The sequence below is a fragment of the Pinus tabuliformis genome, chromosome X (genome assembly GCF_031772625.1).
Source record: "Pinus tabuliformis cultivar Carrire ecotype Pingquan chromosome X, CPIR1, whole genome shotgun sequence".
In the NCBI taxonomy this organism is placed as follows: Eukaryota; Viridiplantae; Streptophyta; class Pinopsida; order Pinales; family Pinaceae; genus Pinus; species Pinus tabuliformis.
The window spans coordinates 1,166,510,984-1,166,535,508 of NC_142308.1; the positions used below are offsets into that span (position 1 = coordinate 1,166,510,984).

At 38.9% G+C, this 24,525-nt stretch overlaps 1 protein-coding gene across 5 annotated transcripts in view; it reads right to left on the reverse strand.

The window, feature by feature from the left end:
• Nucleotides 1–24,525, reverse strand: part of SECA2 (Preprotein translocase SecA family protein) — a 475,015-nt gene that overhangs the window by 101,270 nt on the left and 349,220 nt on the right. For 4 of the 5 annotated variants that reach the window (XR_016265257.1, XM_089453128.1, XM_089453126.1 and 1 more), the window contains 5 exons: nt 5,811–5,890; nt 4,317–4,361; nt 4,179–4,233; nt 3,998–4,067; nt 3,396–3,829 (listed from right to left, as the gene is read on the reverse strand). Coding sequence is in view for 4 of the 5 variants with exons in the window: in XM_089453128.1 (XP_089309254.1) it covers nt 3,396–3,829; nt 3,998–4,067; nt 4,179–4,233; nt 4,317–4,361; nt 5,811–5,890 (684 nt within the window). In the remaining variant the exon portion in view is untranslated. The remainder of the gene's footprint in view (nt 1–3,395; nt 3,830–3,997; nt 4,068–4,178; nt 4,234–4,316; nt 4,362–5,810; nt 5,891–24,525) is intronic. The other variant, XM_089453127.1, reaches the window with a different exon arrangement.

Below are 24,525 nucleotides of genomic sequence, written 5' to 3' on the forward strand. Positions count from 1 at the left end.
TAGAAATAGGGTCTCTTTGAATGTATCTCTGCAAGACTCTGAGACAACAGTTATCTTGAATGTAAGGAACTTGGCCCGTTTCCAGTTTTTTTATAAAAAATGCTACCCGTTTCTTTAAAGAAAAAATAACTTTTTTCGATATTATAATTCATATGGGTAAGGTAGGTATATAACATTAATAAAATATTTCACAAATACCCAAATTAATAATAAAATATTTCACCGATACCCAAATTAATAATAAAATATTTCACAGATACCCAAATTAAACAATTTAAAATTACTTAGGACATGTACCTCTTTTTAAATTTAAAGGATTTTGATTGGTTTACAGACTATGACAAAAATTACGTGAAAATTTCATGGGCACTTTTAGGCTGAAATTTCCTCTAGCGAAACTCGAGAATACACAGCGACACCAAAAATACGGCAACAATAAACTCATCTTTATTTATTATATTATAGCAGCAAGGTTGCATGCCAATACTATAGCTGAGGTAATAGTTGAGAAGACCTCCAAATATTCTGCTACAATGCTAACCCAGGACTCCCAAACTGAACTAAACTGCAACTACTAAGCTCTCATGTGAATTTTGGAAGAATTCACCAAGGGGAGAGATGTGTACTCAGCCACTCTCACTGAATCACCCGAGGGTTTCTGTCATGGGGTTACAATTGAAGTTGGGAACTCCTAGTTCTCCAAACCTCTTCATAAGAAAATATCACAACTCCAAGATATCCCCAAATGACCTCCTCCTCCTTTTACAGACTCCATAGACAAATTTCCAAGCCTCTAGAAGCATCATATTTTATTATTTTATTATTATTATAGAAGCTCCTCCCTTGATTTTATCTTAAGTGACTTTTTAATTATTTTATTTCACTTAAGTCACTTTTGGCCTTTTTCCTCCAATTAATTATTTTCCCCCTTTTAATTAAATGACTAATTAAAGTCATTTTTAATCTGGGAAAATGGTAAATCGCCCACCATACTCTCTCCGGCCACTGGAAGTCACTTCTCAGTATCCCATCCTGTAGATATTCCCGTTCCCGTCCCAACGAGCTATTACACTGAGGTGTTCCATCAAATGAACCTCTCGGAATGCCACCCAAACGTAATTAATTAAGTCAAGCCCAATAATAACCCTGTTTTATGAAAGTTGTCGGAATGTAACGGAACAAAAGGCAAGTTGTGTGGATGATAGAAAATGCCAAGCGAATGCCATCAAATCCCATAAAAACTCCTTAAAATCCCTTTGGGACCTCTGATGATGTAATCTTGCTCTTATGGCATGGCCATCACATACCTTGGAAATCCACCCTGGTTGTACTATAGAGGAAAATAAAAATGGGGACATTACATCTTAAAGCTCTAAAACCACTTGATATTAACAAAAGACAACAATGAAATTACCCACATACAAGAATAGAAAACCCAAGAGGGAGGGCAAGCATGGAATAAGAAAGAAGATCAATGTAATGCACACTTATTTGTATTACTATATAACAGAACCCAATATTGTGGGGAGAGTGATCAAAGTTAGTCTCCAATAAAATACAATAAAATGGGTGAGTGATCAATTAGATATTCCACCCATAAATGGACAACAACAAAGTATAAAACTGTACTTTATACAAGACAGATAAGGTATGGTTACCATTAGATTGTGCAATGCATTGGAGATAATGGAGCACTATCACACATTAATGAGTAACTTTTCATTAAGGTTACTTTTGAGGATATTCACATCCCCTGGGGCATATTTTCATATTTACAGGCATGATCACCTTCCCGGGTGGCTTCCACAACTCACAAGAGAGGTTCTACTTATTTGGAGGCATTATTTGATATGTTGGCAACATCGTACACACTTCAGTGGAACAACCCTCATCTCACGTGGACATGTGGAATATTAAAACCATTGTAAAGATGATTATCCTTTTATTTAGGAGCCATCCAACTTATTAGACAATTATTTTGTACATTTATGGTGAATAGTTTGTGTCATCAATCTCTCTTACCCACATATGGCACCATCTATCATGAAAAACAAAAACTTGAAGCCATGTATTGAGGAGCAGCTACCTTGGAATGCTAGAAAGACATTTATTTTTGTAACATGCAAGCCCAAATTAAAGGAGGCGTTCAAGGAGAAGCTTCTAGAATACCAAAAGAAGCAAAGAAAATAAATTTCTCAGTGGGACAGCTAGCATATAAGGACGACATGTGGTCATTTTGACTTCAAGAGGAAATAAAGCATTAATAGGTGGAGAAGCTTCTAGAATACCAAAACAAGCAAAGAAAATAAATTTCTCAGTGGGACAGCTAGCATATAAGGACAACATGTGGTCATTTTTACTTCAAGAGGAAATAAAGCATTAATAGGTGAGGCGTCACCTTTCCAAGGGCATGTAGACATTTCTAATTATTATTTGATTCTACCTAGGGTTGCGAGAAAAGCATATAAAACGAGACCTCCCTATCACTTGCAACTGCCATTTTCATTGTGGAAAAATCCTTAGCCCTTTAGGCTGTAGTTGAAGATATCTTGTGCAGGTTTGGAGCTTATTTGAGGAAATATTCTGGCCTATCATTATCATATCACATGTGTAAGGCCGTCATTGTATCTTGCAACTTTCTCTCTTACGGTGGAAGCATTGCTGCTGTCTTAGGGTTTATCTTCAGCATTAAGAGGTCCAAAAAGAGATTCTGTTGTCCTTTTCAAGACCCTAATTTCATATCTGATTTATGCTATGAACATGGGTTGTTCTCTTTAATAAAGGGCTGTCTTTTAGTTCATTTTTCAGATCTTGGTTTTATGTGAAGGCACAAGAATGCAATAAAAATACTAGTGTATCTTTATGAGCATGGTATGTTGGTTCGAATATGATTTGCAGCACTGTTATCACTGGGATTGACTGTTGTTTTAAGCATATTCTCGGGTTTAACTGTCTATCATTGACTATCTCAATCTTTAAAGTGTTTTGACTTGATTTGGGCCTATGATGGGCACTAATCTACTTGAACTCACCACAATAATTCCCATTGTACACCATAACTTTACCGATTGTTAACTCTGCTTTGATGAAGAAGATAAAGGATAATTTAACAATCACAAATAGGGAAACCCCCATTGTGCCAGAGAAGGACCAACCCTAGGTGAAGGAAAATCCTACTAAGGTGACATTGGACAGGTTTTCCAAGAAGTTTCCCCAGGTTTGCATTCTTGCTTCGACTTGAATATTTTATAGGCACAGAATTAGAAGGTAACAAGTAATTTTGTGATACATGTTCACTACACTAAGTCTCATGAAGGACACACATATATAAAAGGCTAAGAAAGGATTATTATATTGCTTCCAACTAAAAAGTATTTAAATCTGAAATGTTGTACCTCTACTTCTTGAATATATGTGTAATCATAGCAAGAGTCTCTGACTACTTGTACGTACGAAGCAATCAAAAAATCTCCCAAGTATTTACGAAGAAGATTGGCATTGTCTTGGTACTTTCCAGACCTGAACTCAAACAACATATCCAGCAAGGTTAGTATAAATGAATTGGAAAAAGAAAATCTCATGAAGTAAACAAGAACATCAATTGTAGATACTATTACAAATTTAAGGTTGAAGACTTGCATCACTGATCCATCTGACGTAAGCATAAGCCAACGCTTGAAAGAAAAAGCCTTTGAACGTATTCCTTTCAATGCATTTGGAGGTGCCGGTAGGCCTGGAAGGTGAAAAGTATCAAGGTTCCTCTTTTTCATTTGATGAAGGTGTTCTAGAGATGCTGCAAGTGTTTCTTCAGTGACACCAGCAAATTTATCTGCAATTATATCAAAGTTTTGACAGGTGATGATTACAACAATTAAATTATTCTCTTATAGCAAAGTGGTGAACCTCAATGTAATCTACTAGAAATATCCATCTGGCAATTCATCACCGAGAATAAATGGAAAGTGCACAGTTGGAGGGTGGGGGAACTGAAACAAACCAACGAATGCTCTGTCTGAAATCTCGTGAAATTCATCCAAAAGCTTTCGTAGATTCCAACAGCTTGGTGCCTGAATAAATCAATAATTTGAGATTTTAAGATATGCCAAATGAAATATTCTAAGTCCAGAAACATAAATATATAAAATGTGTGATTTTCACTGAAAAATGTTTCAGCAAACCTTATGTGAATCTACATGCCTGAGGACAATTTCATCCACGACAGCCTGCATATACCTGCAAGAGTAGATATTTAGACTGCCTTAGTCTAGTGTTTAATCTAAATTTATTTATTGTTTAAAAGAAAATGCATCCTTAACTGGAATTTCATCTCAGGTGAAAATCTTTGATAGTATTGTGAGCAACTGAAAATACAAGATGAAAAGTGTTGCTTATGTTAGTGGAATGAATGAGAAATTTTCTTGAACATTAACCAGACAGTGATGCTAAAAAGTTCAGGCAAAAAGACGGCATTCTGCATTCAAGCACATGAGTGACTATACTAAAGAACCAATCTAGTCTACCAAATAAAACGTCCAAATGCTAGCTTCTCTGAGGCAAACCCTCACAAAGTAAAGGGATAATTATAAACACTATTTATAGCATGATAAATTGATATTCGATGCTTGATGTAAAGAACGACTGGGTGCTATTTATATAGTATAGTGTGCTGGCATGCCCATTAACTAATGGTCATGTCTAATTGTGAACTACTTTATCGCAAGTAATTACTTACCTCCTATATGTGATAATTCCTCCGATATTGAAATACTTTCTCATAGAAGCATTGCTGAATTGACACCTCCTTATTTGGTATGATACTGTGTGTATCTGTGGTATTGGTATGTCAAATGACGTGTGATTTTGTGAAACCATAAATATCTCCTGGAAATTGTTCTGGACATTTGTGACAACCTATTACATCTGTCCACCTTCAGATAGGACATCCTGACTTTCAGAATTAAATCATTCCTCCTTGTACGTTTACTTTATTCTTGAGAGCTTCTAGAAAATCTTATAATGAAAGCAAGTGGTCAACATATTAAACTGATTATTTCTAACCTCAATCAGTTCCTCCTATTTGTGCCCCTCATGGACAGTGGAAATAAAAGGCTTCAGGGAAGGTCACAATGGACTAGGGGCAAGGCGATAACCTTCCAGGTGAAGCATGGGAAGAAGGATACAATCAAAAGTAGTCAATCCTCCAACTCATTATATTATTCATATTAGAATGTCCTTAACATTAAATGAAAGCACATGATTGAAAAAATGGATAGTGTACCTTATAATAGATGACCCACCTTCCTTTAAGAATTATGCTATATGGAAGAACAGCACTGGCTGGAGCATATGTGGAGAGTCATGATGCATAGCTATCTGTGGATCATAATAGGGCTGCTGGCAGGCAAGCTGATCAAATAGGAGAAAAAAATATTCCTAGGAATTACCCACTTGGGTGGCTAACAATCCCAACAACTTTTACCATTGCCTTCAAAGTTCATATATATCAGTCTCCATGGGTTGGAATTTGTAGTCAATAATCTATCCTACTCTTAGTTTTAGTAAAAGGCTATAGCAGAGCCATCTATGGATGCCATCATACTGTACATGTTTTTCATAGTAAGATTCAAGCCCAAAATGTTTTACTGCTATTCTATCGTTTATGTTGGTTATCATCATTGCATGGACAATTGATTTGAGACAGTAAACAGATATGATCTAATTGTCAATTCCTCAACCCTAACGAGCATTTTTCTCTCCAGAGTACCTACTTCCATAGTATAAATCAGATTAGATAAGGAAAAAATGCTTACTGATATATCCGTTGATGGCAAGATTCAGCATTATCCATCAAAAGTGATTGCCTCAAATCATAAACATGTTTCCTCTGAACCTGCAGATAGAACACACACATTGTAAAGAAGCAATTTATTGTCCTTATCTGAAATTGTTTATTTAAAATTTGAAAACTATGATATTCTTCTAAGATTGCCAATGCATCCATTCTTCTAAGACTTGTACCCATGCATCAATACAAACAGATATCTTTAACAACAATGAATATTGGTGCAGCTAATAAAAATGTTTTTTATAACTACTTTCCTCTCACCACTTAAGTATCTGCATTTATAGAACAATGGACAAATTACATCTTAGAAATGTTTCAAGAATTTCTCTTATTTAATCATGTTTATCAAGTTGAAAATTAAGATGGACAAATGTTAAAACGTCACTTTTCAGTCGCCATAATCATGAAATATGTATAAAAGCTAAGTAACTTATAGGTGCTAAATTCTAATAATTTCCTCGAACATGTTATGCAGGATCACGTAATGCTACCTCAAAACTGGACAAATTCTAAATCATTACTTTTAAGTTGCCATACATGTGAAAGCTAAGTCTACTATAGATACTGATACTTTCTTCTAACATGTTCTGCCAGGTCACTTGGTTCTGCCTCCAGAAAATTCTGCCATGAGAAATTTTAGTCATTATCTCTTCTGCCTCCAAGAAAGTCTTCCATGGGAATTTTTGGTAGTTATGGCTTGCTATCAAATGGAATGGAGCAACTAAAGAGAGGCATTCTGTAGTGAGTGTTTGTACACTTGTATCAATGTAGCTCAAGATAAATAATTCTTAGTCATTGATAGGCAATATGAAGCAACGTGGTTTAAAACCATGCCAGACATATTTTTCATGATATAATTGTAAAGGCAACTGAGGAAAGATGAAAAGCATCCACAGGGACTCAAGTGACCTCAGCTAAAATCTACAAAATTTAAACAAATACTGGGTAGTATGAACAGAAACCTACAAACAGAACAAGGGTTAATGAACATGAGATAGAAGGATGACAACTAAATTTTCCCCTGCAAAACCACACTTAATTGATCAGTCTAAATCAAATAACAGTTTAAAAGCAAGACATGGAATTAAGCATGTAAACTGTAAAAGTTGATTTAGTAAGAATGGCCATTACTCTAAAGTGTGTTGATTTTTTCTTTTTTGTGTAGCATCAGGAGGTATTCCCGCATGCCAAGAGGCCTCCTAAGTTGGCCAAAGAAAATTATACAAAATCAAAATCTAAATTATGAATTTTGGGCTTCATGTAGGCCCCAAGTGTGCAGTCAGCCCTATTGCCCACTAAAGTTACACTTCAAGACTCCATGCCCAAGGATATGTCAGAGTTCCTACACTATCAGAGTTCCAGATATCATCAGAGTTTTTAAACTCTCTCTCTTTTTCTCTGTTGTACTCAGATTCCGCAAGCCTGGAGGAATGTTGTAAAGTGATGCTAGCATGATCAAATAGAGTCATGTAATAGGCATAGGTAGCTTAGGACTTTGTTATCAAGTGAGTTCACTCTAGGGAGTTTTTTTTTAACTTCATTAATTATTTGTGTTTTTCAGCGAGTAATAATTAATTGAGTTTTTTTCCCAGATAGAACCCCAAAGTTGGAGTGTGGCTTGATAGTGAGGCCTTAATTGAGTCCTAGTGTCTAGAGTCATTGTATATTACCATTTTAGCTCACTCATAAAATTTCACGGAATTTGACTAGGTCTAAGCAAAATTTTTTAACAATTAAAAAATTCCTGCAAAACGGGATTTCTTAATTAATTTCTATGTAATGATGTAAATAAGTAATCTTAGGAAATATCTAGGGCGTGTGACTAGTTGAAATTCATCCTCAGGACCCCAGCATTATCCTATGATCTGTCACTGCTCAATCTAGCAGGGGTCCCAGGAGGGGTTCCGAAGGGTCTACTACTAGACCAAGTGGCAACAATGGGACAAGGACCCACTGTCACCTCAGTGAATGTCCCCTACTCTTTGCGGACTTTCACCGATGGGAGGAGTCACGGTATTAAGTAAATCACTAGAATGATGAGGTTAATAATAATGTACAATGTGATTTCCAAAGTCCATTCAAAGGAGAGGCTCAAATAATGGCCTGCTTGGTTTAAAAGCAAGAGAAGGGCTCTCCAAGAAAGGCTTATTGAGAGAAGGCCTGGAACTAGATGAGAGGTTATTCAACATGAGTGTACTTAGATCAAGGATTCCTAGAGATGCGAAAAGACCTGCCTTAAGGTAATGTAAAATGATGATTTGTAATGGTTTGGGACCACAAGAGAGACCTAGGGGATCCAAGCAAGACCTAGATTGTAGGATGATCATCCAACAATGTGACTAGGCTGAAGATTGAAGATGAACTTCGAGTTTTTGAGCGAGATGTGACCATTTGGGAGCCACTGACGAAAGCAACCTAGGACAAAAATAGTGTGTGAGCTAGGGCTTGGGGTTTCGCCAAATCCAACAGTGGGAATAGCTTGAAACTTTGTGGAGACCTAGAAGACACCCCAACACAACTATGGACCAACTTGTACTTGATTTGAACTAGCGCAATGCATTTCACACTAGGTCCTAGGAGACTATTAGGGTTAGGGCAGAAATATAAGAACAAGGTGAAAGAAAAGGGGTTTTAGGGTTGACCACCAAGGATCTAGGACAAGTGTCTGGCTATTGGGAAGATTGGAGTCAAAATGATCAATATTTTGGAACTTTGTTGTTCAAGGAGGCCTAAAGAAGTAGCTTCACTAATAATGGATGCAACTACACGACAACTTTAGACTTTTATACTTTGATAACAAAGATTATAAGGTTTCAAGGATGCAAGTACATTGTCCTCTAGGAACATCCATTCATTCTTTGTTCAATGAGTAATACATGCAAAGATTCTCAATAGCTTCAACGATTCCACTAATTCGCTTTAATTAGGGCAGCATTATCTCACCATAAGAAAATGATTCCATGCATTAGACACTTATTAAGACAAAATATCGCATTATATTGCATTTACCAAACAAAGCAGAGTATATCCATCCATAAACTTGACAAATAGAAGCTCCATGAGAGATAGCGAAAATATTCCACACATCAAAAAGCATTTAACCATCCAAATCATTCCATAAATCACGGGTCCAAAATCATTAGAAAGATATATCCCAAATCAAAGTGATGATGATGAATGAGAGTGCCTCTCTCATATTTATACAATCCTCTAAGGACTTTGAATGCCCTAATTTAGCCTAATGATGCCCTTAGAATAGTATAATGTGCAAAATAACAACAATAATTGGTGATAAGCCCACCAAATAGCTCCAACAAAGAATAATAACTTAATAAGCCTTTCAAGATGGTCGAAATGATAAAATAGTAGCTAATGAGGTTGTTGGACAACCTAATCAAGTTCCTCATGTGCCATGATGAAGAGGAGGGCTCCAACAATAGTGATGAAGGGGGTGGCCCCTTTATTTCCAAGCAAATGGGTACTCCCAAGTGGTTGTGCAGGCAAAAAAATGTCCTCATGGGTCTCCAACTGAATCGAACAAGCTTGTGGTCCATCTGTAAGGGCTAGAACGGTGATGCAAGCCCTCCCTTGTCTCCCTAGGTGAGACATGACCTTATTTGGGACCCTAGATCAACTACCAAGTGTTTGGTGCAAGTGCGTAGCCGGTTGAGCAAGGTGTATTGATTTTCGGTAGCATCGGATATGCTCTAGCTCCGAAATCTTGTGGAGGGGCTAGAACACATGAGATCTCCAAGACACAGAAATCGTTTGGAGAAATTCCACCCGGATTGCATTTTATTAAAATAATTAATATTTTTAATGGGGTTCTTAAGTCTAAACTTAGGAAAATAAAAATATTAATGAGTATTAATGAAAATATGGGTGAGAAGCTTCTAAGAGGTGAGGATAAAGTCTAATTTAATCTTAGTCGTTGATTAGGGACTTAGTCTCAGTCGTTGATTCATCAACGGGAATAGCATAAGAAAAGCCTTGAGAATCATTTGGAGACAGACCGGGCAAATATTCAGTAACCCGAGGGAAATCGATTCTCAAGGTGAAGGAGTTCGATTTCAAAGGGAGAGTTGCAAGGTGAAGGAAGAGGAGGGCATCAACATCAGTCAAAGACTGAGGAGGAGGTGACGCAGAGCATCAGAGGGACATCGCAGAGGGAATAACAGAGAGATAGTGCAGCAAGGGATGTAGGCCTCACGCAGAAGTGACGCAGAGGTGACGCAGTAAACATTGAAGGGTCTCCGAGGTGTCAGAATTTCTCCAAAGCAAGGGGAAAAATTGTCTCTGGTGTTTCTCTCAGAGGTGTCTCTATATTCTGTAAAATCGTTCCTAAACCCTCATTTGTTGCACTAGTTTTCCCGCATTAGGTTTTTCCAGGGACAATTGTCCAAAAATAACTATGTTGATGTGATTGATTCTTGTGCTTGTATATCATTGTTATTTTCTCTAGGCTATTATGTGACAACTGCAGTAGAATTTATTTTGATGTTTACTGAAGGATTTTGTAAATAACTTATTTAAGTAGGAGAAATAAATCAGCTACTCCAGTAGAATTTCGCATTAGAAATTTTCACATGATATCAGAGCATAGATTGGGAAACAAGATTAGAGAATCTGGAATGAGTCAGGAGCATGATGTTAGGGCAGCAACTCAAAAGGACTCACGCAGTTCTCTCAGGAAAGAGGAAAGCACGAAGAATATGGATCACGACTATTTTCTATTAGCTTCTAGACCGGAAGAAGAAGTCGCTTGCTTAGCAAGTTCTGCTTCCTCTAAGGTTTGGTATAGTGACAGTGGAGCTTCTGCGCACATGACAGGACTACGAGACTGTTTTTTGAGCTATCAGAAAGAATAGATGAACTTTCAAATCACCATGGGAAATAAGTCAAAATGTACCCCCGTAGGAAGAGGTACTATAGTCTTTCAAACAGAAGCAGGGGATCGACTTCGAGTGACCAATGTGTTGCATGTGCTAGGATTGGGGATGAACTTACTCTCTGTATCTCAGTTACAAAACAAGGGCTATGATGTTTTCGTTATTGGGAAGAAAGTATATGTCAAACATCCAAGTTGGAAAAAGAAGGCCCAAATTGGAGTCACAAGTAACAAGTTGTATAAGTTACAGCTAGAATCTCTAATGGCACTGATAGGCAGCAGTGGGGAAAAAGATTCGAATGAACTATGGCATAGAAGGATGGGACACTCGCACCATGGGGGGCTCTAAGAATTCTCGGAAGAACTGTCACGGGAGTTCCAGAGTTGAGTACCAAACGAGACTATGTATTCAGAGGGTACACACTAGGCAAGTACACCAAAGAAACTTATTCTAGAAGTAATAGTAGGGCTAAGAGTGTTCTGGGATTGATACACTCAGATATTTGCGGACCCATGTCGACAAAATCTCTTAGTGGTGCCGAATACTTCGTCACCTTCATTGATGACCATTCCAGGAAGACTTGGATCTACTTTCTAAAAACCAAGGATGAGGTTTTTGATCGATTCAAATAGTTTAAGGCTCTGGTTGAAAATCTGACAGGGAAGAGGCTAAAAGTGTTGCGCTCAGACAATGGTGGAGAATACATGGGACTTCACTAATTTCTGCGCAAGGGAAGGTATAAGAAGAGAACGGATAGCTCCTTATAATTTGGAGCAAAATGGAGTAACAGAGAGGAAGAATAGGACTATTATTGAAGCAGCAAGGGCGATGTTGTATGATCAGGATATGCCCAAATTTCTATGGGCACAAGCATGCAACACAACAGTATATGTCCAAAACAGGACTCCTCACAGGGCATTAGGTAAGATTACTCTGAAGAGTGTCTTCACCAGTAAGAACCTTGAGGTGAGTCATTTCAAAATATTTGGGAGTTTGGCATACTGCCATATACCCGAAGAAAAGAGGAAGAAATTGCATCAAACTGCAGAAAAGGATTTCTTTTGGGATATAGCGAGAATGCTAAGGCATATAGAGTCTATCTTCGGAGAAATAGGAAGATCGCATTTCGACAGGATGTAAAGTTCATGGAGGACAGAGCTTTCATGAAATCTCGAGAAATGCCTTCCGAAGAGCAGTCAAAAGATGATGCATTGGTCCAGCCACTTCGACCAGCAGAAACCAGCACCAATATTTCTCCTAAAAACAAAAGTCCAGAGGTATCACAATAGGTGGAGTCTTAGGAAGAAGAGGAGCAAATAGATCTACCCACTACCAGTGAAAGAACGAGCCACGAACTTCGACAGATACTACAGGATGCAGAGGATTTCGTTCAAGCTCCTAGGAATGAGAAAAAGGAGCGTGGACAACCAGATAGGTACCAAGCCTTGGTGGCTCAGGCTAGAGAACCCTCTAGTTTTCAGGAGGCCGTTCAGCATGAAGTATGGGTAGATGCTATGGTGGAGGAATACAGTTCCATAATGGTCAATGATGTTTGGGAAGTGGTACCTAGGACTCAGGACAAATCAGTTGTAGGTTCGAGACAGATCTACAAGGTCAAATATGCTATAGATGGCAGTGTGGAAAAATACAAAGCCAGGTTCATGGCTAAAGGGTATGCTCAAAAGGAAGGGATGACTACCAAGAAACCTTCGCCCCAATAGCCAGATATACTTCTATTAGATCCGTGATATGCCTTGCAACATAGATGGGGTGGGAGATTCACCAAATGGATGTCAAGACTACGTTCTTGAACGGGGTGATAGAAGAAGAAGTATACATTGAACAACCAAAGGGTTTTGAGACACATGAGAAGAAATCTCATGTATGCAGGTTGAAGAAAGCCTTGTATGGGCTTAAACAGGCACCTAGAGCATGGTATAGTCGAATTGATGGTTACTTGCAGAAGATGGGATTTGTCAAGAGTGATGCAAATCCCAACCTCTACTATCTGATTGTAGAGAATGAGCCTCTAATTCTAGTGTTATATGTGGATGATCTTTTTCTAACAAGTTCATCCAAGCTCATCAAAGATTGCAAGGAAAACCTAGCTACAGAATTTGACATGAAGGATTTGGGGTAGATGCATTATTTTCTGGGGTTGGAAGTTTGGCAGCAAAAGGGTGGAATTTTCCTTGGACAAGGGAGATATGCTACAGAAATTTTGAAAAGGTTCAGAATGCAGGACTGTAGACCTATGGCTACTCCAATGATTACCAATTGGAAGAAGATTGATGCATCTGAAGATAAAGAAGTCGATCCCACCTTGTACAAGCAGCTCATAGGGTCCTTGATGTATCTGGTCAATACCAGGCCAGACATTTGTTACGCTGTCAACACCCTCAGTCAGTTCATGGTGGAACCAAAGAGGGCACACTGGGCAGCAGCCAAGCATGTTCTCAGATATATACGAGGAACAGTCGAGCATGGACTAATGGTCACCCGAGGCAATGACATCAAGCTGAGTGAGTTCATTGGCGTAGATTGGGTTGGAAGTTCAGTAGATCATAAAAGTACCATTGGGTATTGTTTCAACATTGGATCAAGAATGACCTCCTGGTGTAGTAGGAAATAGAAATCCATAGCTTTGAGCTCAGCTGAAGTTGAATATATGGCAGCTAGCACAACATCGTGCAAATCCATATGGCTTAGGAAGTTGCTTGTGAATCTATTCAGGATAAGGATGGAAGCGACCAATATTTTGTGTGATAATCAAAGTTGCATCAAGCTCTCTGAGAATCCAATTTTTCATGATCAGTCGAAGCACATTGACATCAGGTGTCACTTTATCAGAGACTGTGTCCAACGAGGGGCAGTATAGTTACGGTACACTCCGACAGGAGAAAAGGTGGCAGACATTCTCAACAAGGCTCTAGGAAGAACAAAGTTTGTTTATTTCAAGGAGAAGAAGGGGATGATTGAGAATCCGTTTCAATAGCAAAAGCGGATAGTACAGGGAGTTGCAGTGCAACAGTTAGTAGTGGCAATGCTATGGGCAACATGATGCAACATATTCAGAGGGAGTTGCAGTACAGCTGTAGCAACGACAGTGGCAGTGTTATGGGCAACAGTACATGTTGCAATAGCGCAGTAGATGAGGGGCAGCAAGCAGAGCATCAACAGTGCAGAGGACCGATGTCGTGGATCAGTGTGATACTTATGTTGGAAAGTATTGCTAGAGCACATACCTCACTAAGAGGGAGTGTTGATTTTGGGTAGCATTGGATGTGCTCTAGCTTTGAAATTTTGTGGAGGGGCTAGAACACATGAGATCTCCAAGACCCAGAAATTGTTTGGAGAAATTCCACCCCGATTGCATTTTATTAAAATAATTAATATTTTTAATGGGGTTCCTAAGTCTAAACTTAGGAAAATAAAAATATTAATGAGTATTAATGAAAGTATGGGTGAGAAACTTCTAAGAGACAAGGATCAAGTCTAATTTAATCTTAGTCGTTGATTAGGGACTTAATCTTCGTCGCTGATTCAACAACAAGAAAAGTATAAGAGAAGACTTGAGAGTCATTTGGAGATAGACCGGGCAAATACTTAGTAACCTGAGGGAAATTGGTTCTCAAGGAGAAGGAGTTCAATTTCAGAGGAAGAGTTGCAGGGTGAACGAAGAGGAGCGCATCAGCATCAATCAAAGACTGAGGAGGAGGTGACGCAGAGCATCAGAGAGACAGCACAGAGGGAAGATCAGAGAGACAACGTAGCAAGGGACGCAGTCCTCACGCAGAAGTGATGCAGAGGTGACGCAATAGGTGACACAATAAAGGCTGAAGGGTCTCCGAGGTGTCTCTATATTCTCTAAAATCATTCCTTGTAAAGAGATTGTTGCTGAAGAATAATAAATAAACCCTCATCTGTTGCACCGGTTTTCCTGCATTAGGTTTTTCCGACAATTGTCCAAAAATAACAGTGTAGATGTGATTGATTCTTGTGCTTGTATATCACTGTTATTTTCTCTATGTTATTATGTGACAACTATAGTAGAATTTATTTTGATGTTTACTGAAGGGTTTTGTAAATAATTTATTTAAGTAGAAGAAATAAATCAATTACTGCAGTAGAATTTTGGGTTAGAAATTTTTACAATGTTGTCTAGGTGCATCATCATCATCAAACAATTGGGACACAAGCAAGCAATAGGTGGTGTTGAAGGATCCCAAGGTGTCGCTATTTGCTCTTTACTATGGTGGAGGCCCATGGATCTCGATTCTCAACACCCACCCTACAAGTGCCATCAAGACCCTCTAGAGGTCTTGGATCCCGTATAGGGGAGACCAAACCCCAAGATGAAGACCCACCTACAATCTTGTATAAGATCCAATGTGTCTCCTCACCTTCCAATACAACAATTCATCAGTGCAATTGAGTAAATGAGCTTATAGATCATGGAACCAAGTGGGCACTTCATAGTGGCATGCCCTTCCATAATGGGCTTTAGAATGTACAGATGTCTCTACGTTCAAGAAGGAGGCTAATCAAGGACCCTAATAGGTGATTTCAACCTCTAAGGGAGTGGCAGGTCCATGGTACATCCATCAGGTGGTAGGTTTTATATGAAAAAATGATGGAATGGAGTGAGGTAGCAAGGGAAGGTTCCAAGCCACATGCCATGATACAAGGGTAGCTATAATGAAGGAAGCCCACACATGGGTGTATAAATGTAGGAGGGAACAATCATGTTACATGAGTTACCTCGGCGTTTGTTTTTCCACCCTTCTTGATATGCCTTTTGCCTTTTATTGATTTTTCTTTTTATAACTGCTCAGAGCTCCAGGGAATGAGAGCATGATGTGAATGATATAGCAGTGGATACCTCCTTAAGGTTGGGCATTTCATCGCCCACCAAGGGTGGGGACGATCACGGGTTCCTCAATGATGCAGGGGGCTCACATAAGGGGCCTTACGAACCAAGGTAATGGCCACAATGATAGGGGTAGAGCTCATGTTTGGCTTTGCCAACGTGCTACATTTTTATGTCCTGGCCATCTTTTGCATTTTATGGTACACTTTCTGTTGTAAGTGGCCAAATTATACTTTTAACTTTCTTTTTGGTTGCATCCACCTCTGGGGCATCATTCCAAGCCCGACCCAAAGTGTCGACAAGAGGAGGGGGAGGCTAACTCCTTGCGGGCCCAATGGGCAAATGTGGACCCAAATGGGAAATATGTGAAAAGGGGTTATAATGAGTGGAGGGGAGTGATGTATGTGGTGTCGGGAAGCGGGAACATGCAACTAAAAACAAGATTTCCCATGTAGTGCCACTCCTAAAGCTAGTAGCCAATAAAGGAGATCCCACGAGACTAGGATACAAGGTTAACCACCAAGTTGGACAAGGGGACAAGAGTACAGCCCAAGCCCATTCTTTCTCCCGAATCCCCCTATTGAAGAATGTAAGTAGGTTCGGTCTTCATAAATTGTATTTGAGTCACAATGAAATGTATTTATCAAAAGAAAGAAAAAGATTTTTTTATTATTATTAATATGACTTATTAAAGCATGGGTTTCATGCTTGGGTCATCATGTTTTAGGTCAAAGTCCCCATTGAAGACTTCTAGGATTTATTCTGAATCATTAGAGTCATTGTCCATCTAAAGAGCCCCTTCTTGGGCTTTTGAATCATGCAAAAACATTTATTATTGAGTCAAATAAGGTATTTGTCACCTCCAGACCAGGTCGACCTCAAGAAGACCAAGTCGGTCTCAAACTGGGTAGTTCAACCTCACCAGAAGCCTATATATACAAGCAGTTCAAATTCATGTGGAGAAATCTCACTCACAAGTCCAATATCCAAGAGAAGGAGGCATAAAAAGTGCGAAATTCCAAGAAGAGAAGGAAAAGTGCTAGAAAGATCAAGATCGAAGTTTTTGGTTCATCTCTCTCTCACACGTGTGGATTTTCTGGTATACTACTAGAGGATCGAAGTGTTGTTGTTGGGATGAAGTTGTTGTTGGGCTAACTACTGGGTCGAAGATGATGATGGACTAACTGTTGGGTCGAAGTTGGTTCTAGATCGAAGTTTGGTTGCTACTACAGGTTGTTGTTGCTAGGTCAAAGTTATTGTTGAAAGGGTTATCATCTATAGAAGGAAGATAAGGTTGACTTGGTGTGGAGGAAGTTTGTGTCTAGGTTAAGAGTCTTCGATTATCTTGTGAAGTTATTAAGGAAGAGTTGTTGACTTGGTTTTCCCCTAGATAAGGGTTTTACCTTGGCTGTCCACTTGTATCTGGTGTCTGCGATCTTTACGTTATTGTTTTGGTAATTGCTTGATGAACAAAAAGATAAAAGAACATAAAGATAAGAAAGTCACAAGTAATTATCTATATAAGGAAAATCTTTCTGCCTTTCTGATTTTCTAACATGGTTTCAGAGCTAAGGTGAAAAAGGGAAAAAGGCAGCTCAAAGATCTATTGAAAGGAGAATAAGGAGTTCTAAGAAGCTTTGAATAAGGGTCATCAAAAGGAACATATAAGAAGTCAAGTCTATCATCTTCAAGAATAATGTCTAACTCAATGAAGGGAGAAAACAAGCTAGAAGGAGCATCTAACTACAGGGCATGGAAGAAGAGGATAGACCTCATCCTCCAAAAGAATAAAGTTCTAGATATAGTCAAGGGAAAGGTAAAGAAGCCTACTAATGAGTCAAGTGATGCAGAAAAGGAAAAATTCAAGGAAACAGAAATATTGGCCATGACTCTAATGGTGGATGGAATAAAGGATAACCTCATCCCCTATATATCCAACATAGACTCTGCTCAAGAGATGTATGAGGCATTATCAAAATTATTCACTATCAAGAATCTTGGTCAAATAGCAAGCCTTAAAAATGAACTAAGATCTATAAAGATGACAAAGGAAGACACTGTGGCATCTTTCTTTGTGAGAATAGCTAGATTAAGAGATGAACTCTAGGCAATTGATGAGATAGTACCAGAGAAGGAGCTTGTAATCACTGCACTTCTAGGTTTACCAACATCATGGAGTGCCTTCTCATCAGGTCTCAACAACTAGAAGGAGACTCCTACATTTGAACAACTATGGAATGCATGCAGTCAAGAAGAAGTCAGAATTTCTCTAGTAAGCAAAAAGGAGAATGAAGAAGAAAAAGTTTCAAATGCCTACTCTGCTCATCACAAGAACAAAGGATCATTCAAGAAGTCTAAAGGGCCTAGAAGGAAGATAGACATATCCAAAATCGAATGCTACAATTGTCACAAGATGGGTCACTATAAAAGTGATTGTCCTGAGAATCCAAGGAACAAGAAGAGAGAAAGGGAATATGCAAATATTGTTGATGAAGGACCTCCAAAGAAGAACAAGAAAAAAGAATCTGAAGTCAAAGACTTATTTGCTAAGGATCCTTAAGGACTCTATCCTTCTACTCTAATATTTTGATTTGTTTTGTATTTTTATTTCTAGAACTTATAGGTTTAACATTCTTTGGAAAAACATTGTTGAATTGTTTTGTTAAAGTTATAGGTATCCCTCGAGATTGTATTAAGAGGGAGCCCTCACCATTTTTCCAAAGTTAAGTATCTTACTCCTCGTATTATCTTTCATCTTTGGTTTTCCTTTTCCTATCTAGATGTGTTTACACTATATGCTCATAACATTTTCTTTTCGTAATTTCCTTGTTTAGGAAAGCTTGGTGATATGCTCAAGGGCTATGAAGAAGACCTCACAAGACAAAGCATAGAAGTTCTATTGGAATTGATTTTCTATCAGGTTTGTCTAGAAAACAACTCAAACCTATGGTTTAGATCATAAGTTGTGTTTCTCTTTATTATAAAGGTACACTCATTCATTATAATGAATCTGTTTTACATTACTAACAAGTGTTATGTATAGGACCTTTGAATCATAGAGATACTTCTTTTGGAGATTAATTGTTAGATTGAATCTACCCTCATTAATCATTATGTTTGTGGAACCCTAATACGTTCTCTGTAAAACCCTAACCTAAGGGTGTGTCAAAGCTAATGTGAAAAACCCTAGTCTACTTAGGGTTACTGATGAAATCTAGAAAATATTATTCTTTTGATGTTTGGGGCTTTTATGGTGATGTCATGTTTGGAGGTTTGGTATTATTATGGAAACCCTAGTCCTTCAGGGTTGGATGGTAATGTGTTCCTAGACCTTGAGGTTTTGGTAAATTAGGGTTTATGAGTAAAACCCTTATGTATCGAGAGTTAGCTCCTAGAAATGAATCCCTAGGTAAATGTTTGTCTATATGATCAAAACCCTAGTCTAATCTAGATTGTTATATGTCTAACTTTAAATGTATTAATATTTGTGTCTTAGGTTTGTCCTATATATGTTATGATATGCTTATGCATGATTATCCCAGATATGTATTTGTGCTAACCTATTTGTTGATAAGTTCTAGGGTTTGTAACTAAGCCCTAGTAGAAGTTTGATGTTCTAGGATATGATGTGATGATATGATAAGATCTAAGATTTACAAAAGGATTGGTCATATTGATTGTGTTGTGATTGGTTGACATCTAAGACTTAGTTTCTCATGTATGGAATATAGGGTTTGCATAAAATTCTAGTAGAAGTCTAACATATAAATTCTAAAGTTGTTAGATGCATTGTAAGCGCACTTGTTTGAATTGCTTCTAGGGTTCGCAATATATTATAGTAGACAATGTCATATCTCTGGAAGAAATATTGAAGCCATAGATATAATGAAGATTGTTATCTTGATTGAGTTGCTTGAAGTCTTCAATCTAGGGTTTATGACAAAACCCTAGCAAGAAGTCGAAGTATAAAAGTATGTGTCTCTTGTTTGTGAACCGAACTAAGTTTAGGTATTTTATGTCTAAAGTCTAATTCATCCATTATGATTCTAATATAGTTATGTTCAAGCTTCTATATATGTATTTGGTTGTACTTTCTATCTAAGTTGTGTAGGTACATAATCTTCAAGATGCTAAAGATGTTCATAAGTAAAGCATGATGAAGGAAGTTATATGAATGATGGAGATCAAAAAGGATGGAAGCCATAAAAGATTCTCCAATGTCATAGAAAAGAAGTTGATCTTCCTAAGTTAAGAGGGAGCCTAAATAAAGAAAATAGTATATCTCCCGAGTTGGGATTAAGGGTACATTATAGTCATGATGGATACTTTGAAGAAGAAAAATTGGAGAATGCATATTGAGGTGTTGTTGAGAGAAGAAAAGTTGGATTTGTTTGTTGTATATGAAGTAGGAAAGGAAGTTGAATGATTGAGGAAACCTTTGTCATGATTTGTTCAAGAAGCCTCGAAGTCCTACTATGATGAATTGTGAGGCAACATCAAAAAGTTAGAAGACCCTGAAGGTTTGTGTTTACTCATGAGTATTTGAAAGGTTGTTACTAATTGGGGTCATGATTGTTCAAGTAAATCTCTCAAAGTTTTTGAAGAGCATGCTTGAGGTTAGAGAGATTTGTTGGGGCATTAAGTATGTAAAATGCCTGGGAGGACATCTCGTCAGATCTCTCCTTCATCAAAACCCAAAATAGAATGAAGAGAGAGATCACAAGAGTGTGTAAAGTGACTTGCAAGGCACCTCTATTTATAGTGCAACGTTGAGGATAGAAGGGGGTAATTTCGTTGTTGGCTGACCTTGATGAATTGTCACATAACACAAATAAATTCATATCTCCATGAATACATGTCAAAATCAGATGATCTTTAGATCAAACCTACACCTCTTGACAAGAGGAATCTAAGAAAAATATCAGCTGCCATAAATAAGAAGACCCACATGGAGTTTGGCCCTAGTAGCCAATTTTAGCGCTCCCTCTCAACTAGGGAGAACTCCATCTGCTAATCCTCTATCAGTCTGTACTATCTCTATCGTCAGTGCCTTGCACTGCTCTGCTCTGCCGAACTATGAAGAAGAAGAAGTGATCAAGAATGTATCATACCATCCTCTACTGACCCGAAGTCAATCCCATATAAAAGAGAGTGTCTCATACCACTCTTACTAATCCAAAATCACTTCCAAATAAAGAGATTGTGTCATACCACTCTTATTGATCCGAAATCAGTTCCAAATAAATAGAGTGTCATACCACTCTTACTGACCCGAAGTGAGTTCAATTGATCCAAGATCAATATCATCCTAGCATAGGGAGTATAGTAGTAACACGATGCGTCCATCGGTACTACTATGGTCTCTATCCTCATTTCCCGACTCATTGGCCAGATGAGAGGTACTTCCCACGAGTCCCAGACTACATGGGTAGGATGTCTTAGCCGGAGAAGGATGAACCACTCATCCTGCCTACATGTCGCCATGGGGTATCCCAGGGGAAGGCTGAACCACTTACCCTGTACACAACAAATCACTAGGGGAAGGCTGAACCACTCACCCTATGATTGTATCTCAGCAGGAGAAGGATGAACCACTCATCGCTCCAAGAAGTACCCCCAAGCCCCCCAGAGTTCCCAGAGCTCAATGTCTATATTATACTAGACCTTCAGGAGAGAGTCTCTCCACTACTCCTAGTCGTTCTCAGAAAGTCAAGAATTTGACCTTTCCTAGGGGCTTCATCTGAATATCGGTGATCTACACATCAGCCCCAGAGTGATGGAGCCTTCTTGCTCCTCGTTGTACCATATCCCAGATAAAATGGTACCTAATGTCAAATATGCTTGGAGCGATCATAGAACACGAGATTCCTCAACAATCGAATCCCCCCCTGGTTGTCACAGAAGATCACGATGGTATCCATCACGTGTTCAAACAACTTACTGAAGATCTTCCACAACCAGACATCTTCACATGAGGCCATACTCACAGCTATGTATCCGGCCTCATCGGTTCTCAAAACAACCAACTTCTGCTTCCTGCTCATCAAAGTAGAACCCAAAGAGAACCAGCACCCATAAGTGCTCTTGCAATCCTCCACACTGCCTGCCTAATCAGCATCAGAATAATTATGCAGCGTCACATTCCCAGCAGTGTATCTCAATCCATGAGTTATTGTGCCCTGAAGATATCTCAGGGGATTCTTGACACCAATCCAGTGAGGCTCAACCATAAATGAGCTCAACATGCTAACTGCAAAACATATATCTGGATGGGAGTTCACCAAGAACATCAATGTTATTATGAGTTGAAGAAACTTAGAGGCATTTCCCAAATCAGGTCCGGCAGAACAAACGCATAACTTCTTAAAGTTAGACTTCATCGAGGTAGTCACGAGCTTGCAGTTCACCACTCCAAATCTGAAATCCAACTCCCTCTTACTTTTGCAAATGAGGGTCTGCACTTGTCAGAAAGAGGTTGTCCTCACAGGGTACCATTATGAGAGGTATATCATCCACAACCTTCAAGCAAAAGTTTGGATCGGCTTCACTCCTAGTGAATCTCAACTTCATCAGAGAGCTATCAATCCTCTCATACCAAGCTCGGGGAGCTTGCTTCAAGCCATAGATGGCTTTCTTCCACCTACATACATGAGATTCCCGATCATGAATCTCAAACCACTCAGGTTGTTCCATATAGGTGGTCAGTGGTCTTGCTTTTACATGAGGGGAATGGTCCCCTTGTAAGTCTTCCTTTGGTACATTTCGAACATGTACCTTCATGCTCTTCTTTGAATACAGGCATCCCTGTCACCATCTGTCTCACATCGGGTAGGGCCTTACATTGAAGATGGGCAAACCTTGGGTGCCATAGAAGAGATGTCACACAACATGGTCCCCATTGGACTTCTTGCAACTTGATACAAATTTCCAACCTTGAACCCAAGAGTAAAAGCATCTTTAAAATTCCTTTTTCAAACACATACCTTTCCATCGATGAATGCCACCTTGAAACCTTTGACTTTCATTGCCAAAATGGACACCAGGTTCTTCTTAAGATCAGGTACATAAAGAACTTCTCGTAAATGAATCGTGCTACACTCATTCAATTGAAGGGTAGCATTCCTTCCACCCTTTCCGAGATATGCGGCATCGTATCCAAGAATAATCTCCACGATTGTTTCCTTCTCTATCAAATTAGAGAGCGCTTCCTTGCATTTGATGAAGTGCCTTGAAGCACTATTACCAATAAGCCATATTCCCAAAGAGTCCGGAGGAGAAGTAGTGGAGGGGGCCAATATAAGTTAATGCTCCTTTTCCTTATCAGAAACAACATTTGATTCTTCATACCTGGAGTTCCTTGCTTTCTTGGAGAGTCGGCGATTTCCTTGATGACCTTCATTCCTTTTTCCTTTTCCATAGAACTTGTCATTCCTCCGATCATTGAAGATGCCCTGGAATGATTATGATCATCATCATGTGACACTCCCTCGCATGATGGCCAAACTTATTGCAAGCAAGGCATTTGTCTTTCCTTCCATCCTTGGATGCAGACTTCCTTTTGAAGTGACCTTTAGGTAGGCCACCAGATGCTTCCTCTGCGCCACTCTAATAATCTTCCTTGTTCCGACTTCACCCTTGGTGAATTTGAAGTGGGATGAGGAACCCATTGAGCCTTTTGTCATTTCCAACTGTCTTCGGTGATTGCTCTTTTACTCTTGCTTGGGCTTTGTCTTCACCTCACCTCTGATACCATGTTAATTTTAAGTATGTTTTATGCTTAGCGCAATTTAATTCAATTTTTCCATATTAGCCCAATAACAATATTCAAATTAGCAATCACATCAGCATGATAGTAAAGTGCAGATAGAACATAAACATAAATCGCAGAAAACAAGCCAAGAAAAGAGGACACAAGATGTGGTGCCAACCAGGGACAAACCCCATTGTGGGGAAACCCTTGATCAATTCTTCTTATATTCTTCAATAATTCAGCAGAGAGAGATAAATAATTCAGCAGAGAGAGATAGTACATATACATCAAAAGTCAACACTTTGACTTCACAAGATCATACATCAAAGAGCTTCACCAAGAAGATGACAAGGACTGCAGTTCTGAACTTGGGTGAAGACAAACATTCTCCCAAGGTGATTCCATCGCCATGTTGCATATGCATCCAACCATGATGCATCCATCATGTTGCATTCCATCATGCTACATCCATCATGCTGCATCTCATCATGCTACATCTCACCATGCTGCATCTCATCATGCTGCATCTCATCATGCTGCATCTCACCTTGCTGTATCCATCATGTTGCATCCATCATGCTGCATCTCATCATGTTGCATCTCATCATGCTACATAGTTGTTAGATAACTAAGCCCTTCAAGGGCTGCAAACCACCTAGGAGAGCCCCTCCTAATCCATGCGGCCATCTAAACTCAAAGCAATTGTAATACTACCTTGGAACAACCTTAGCTGCTTGTTATGGCTTGCAGCCTAGCAAAGCAGGTAGATGTAGTTGTAGACTAAGAAACCCTTTAAATCAAGCTCACGATCATCACCAATATGGCCATACAGTCCTTAATTAGGCCACGCTGTCATCTACAGCAATGTGGCATCATGACAGCGATTAAGGTACTGCAACAAGGTCTCTTTGAGCTGCTAATAGACTACGGTTTAGGTCATCTTAGGATAGCATGTAAGGATCTCTTTGGACAGCAATAAGAGTCTTCACAAGACTATTAATGGGCCTCTCTTAACAGCAGATTAGGGTTGCGTAATAAGGACCTTGAGACAGCGGATTAGGGGCCACTTTCATGCTGCGTATAGGTACTCCCTTTTTCACCAATACAGGTCTCCCTTTTAACTGTGGCCAGGCATCCTTGTAACAGTAGCTAGGTCCTTAGATGACTGCGG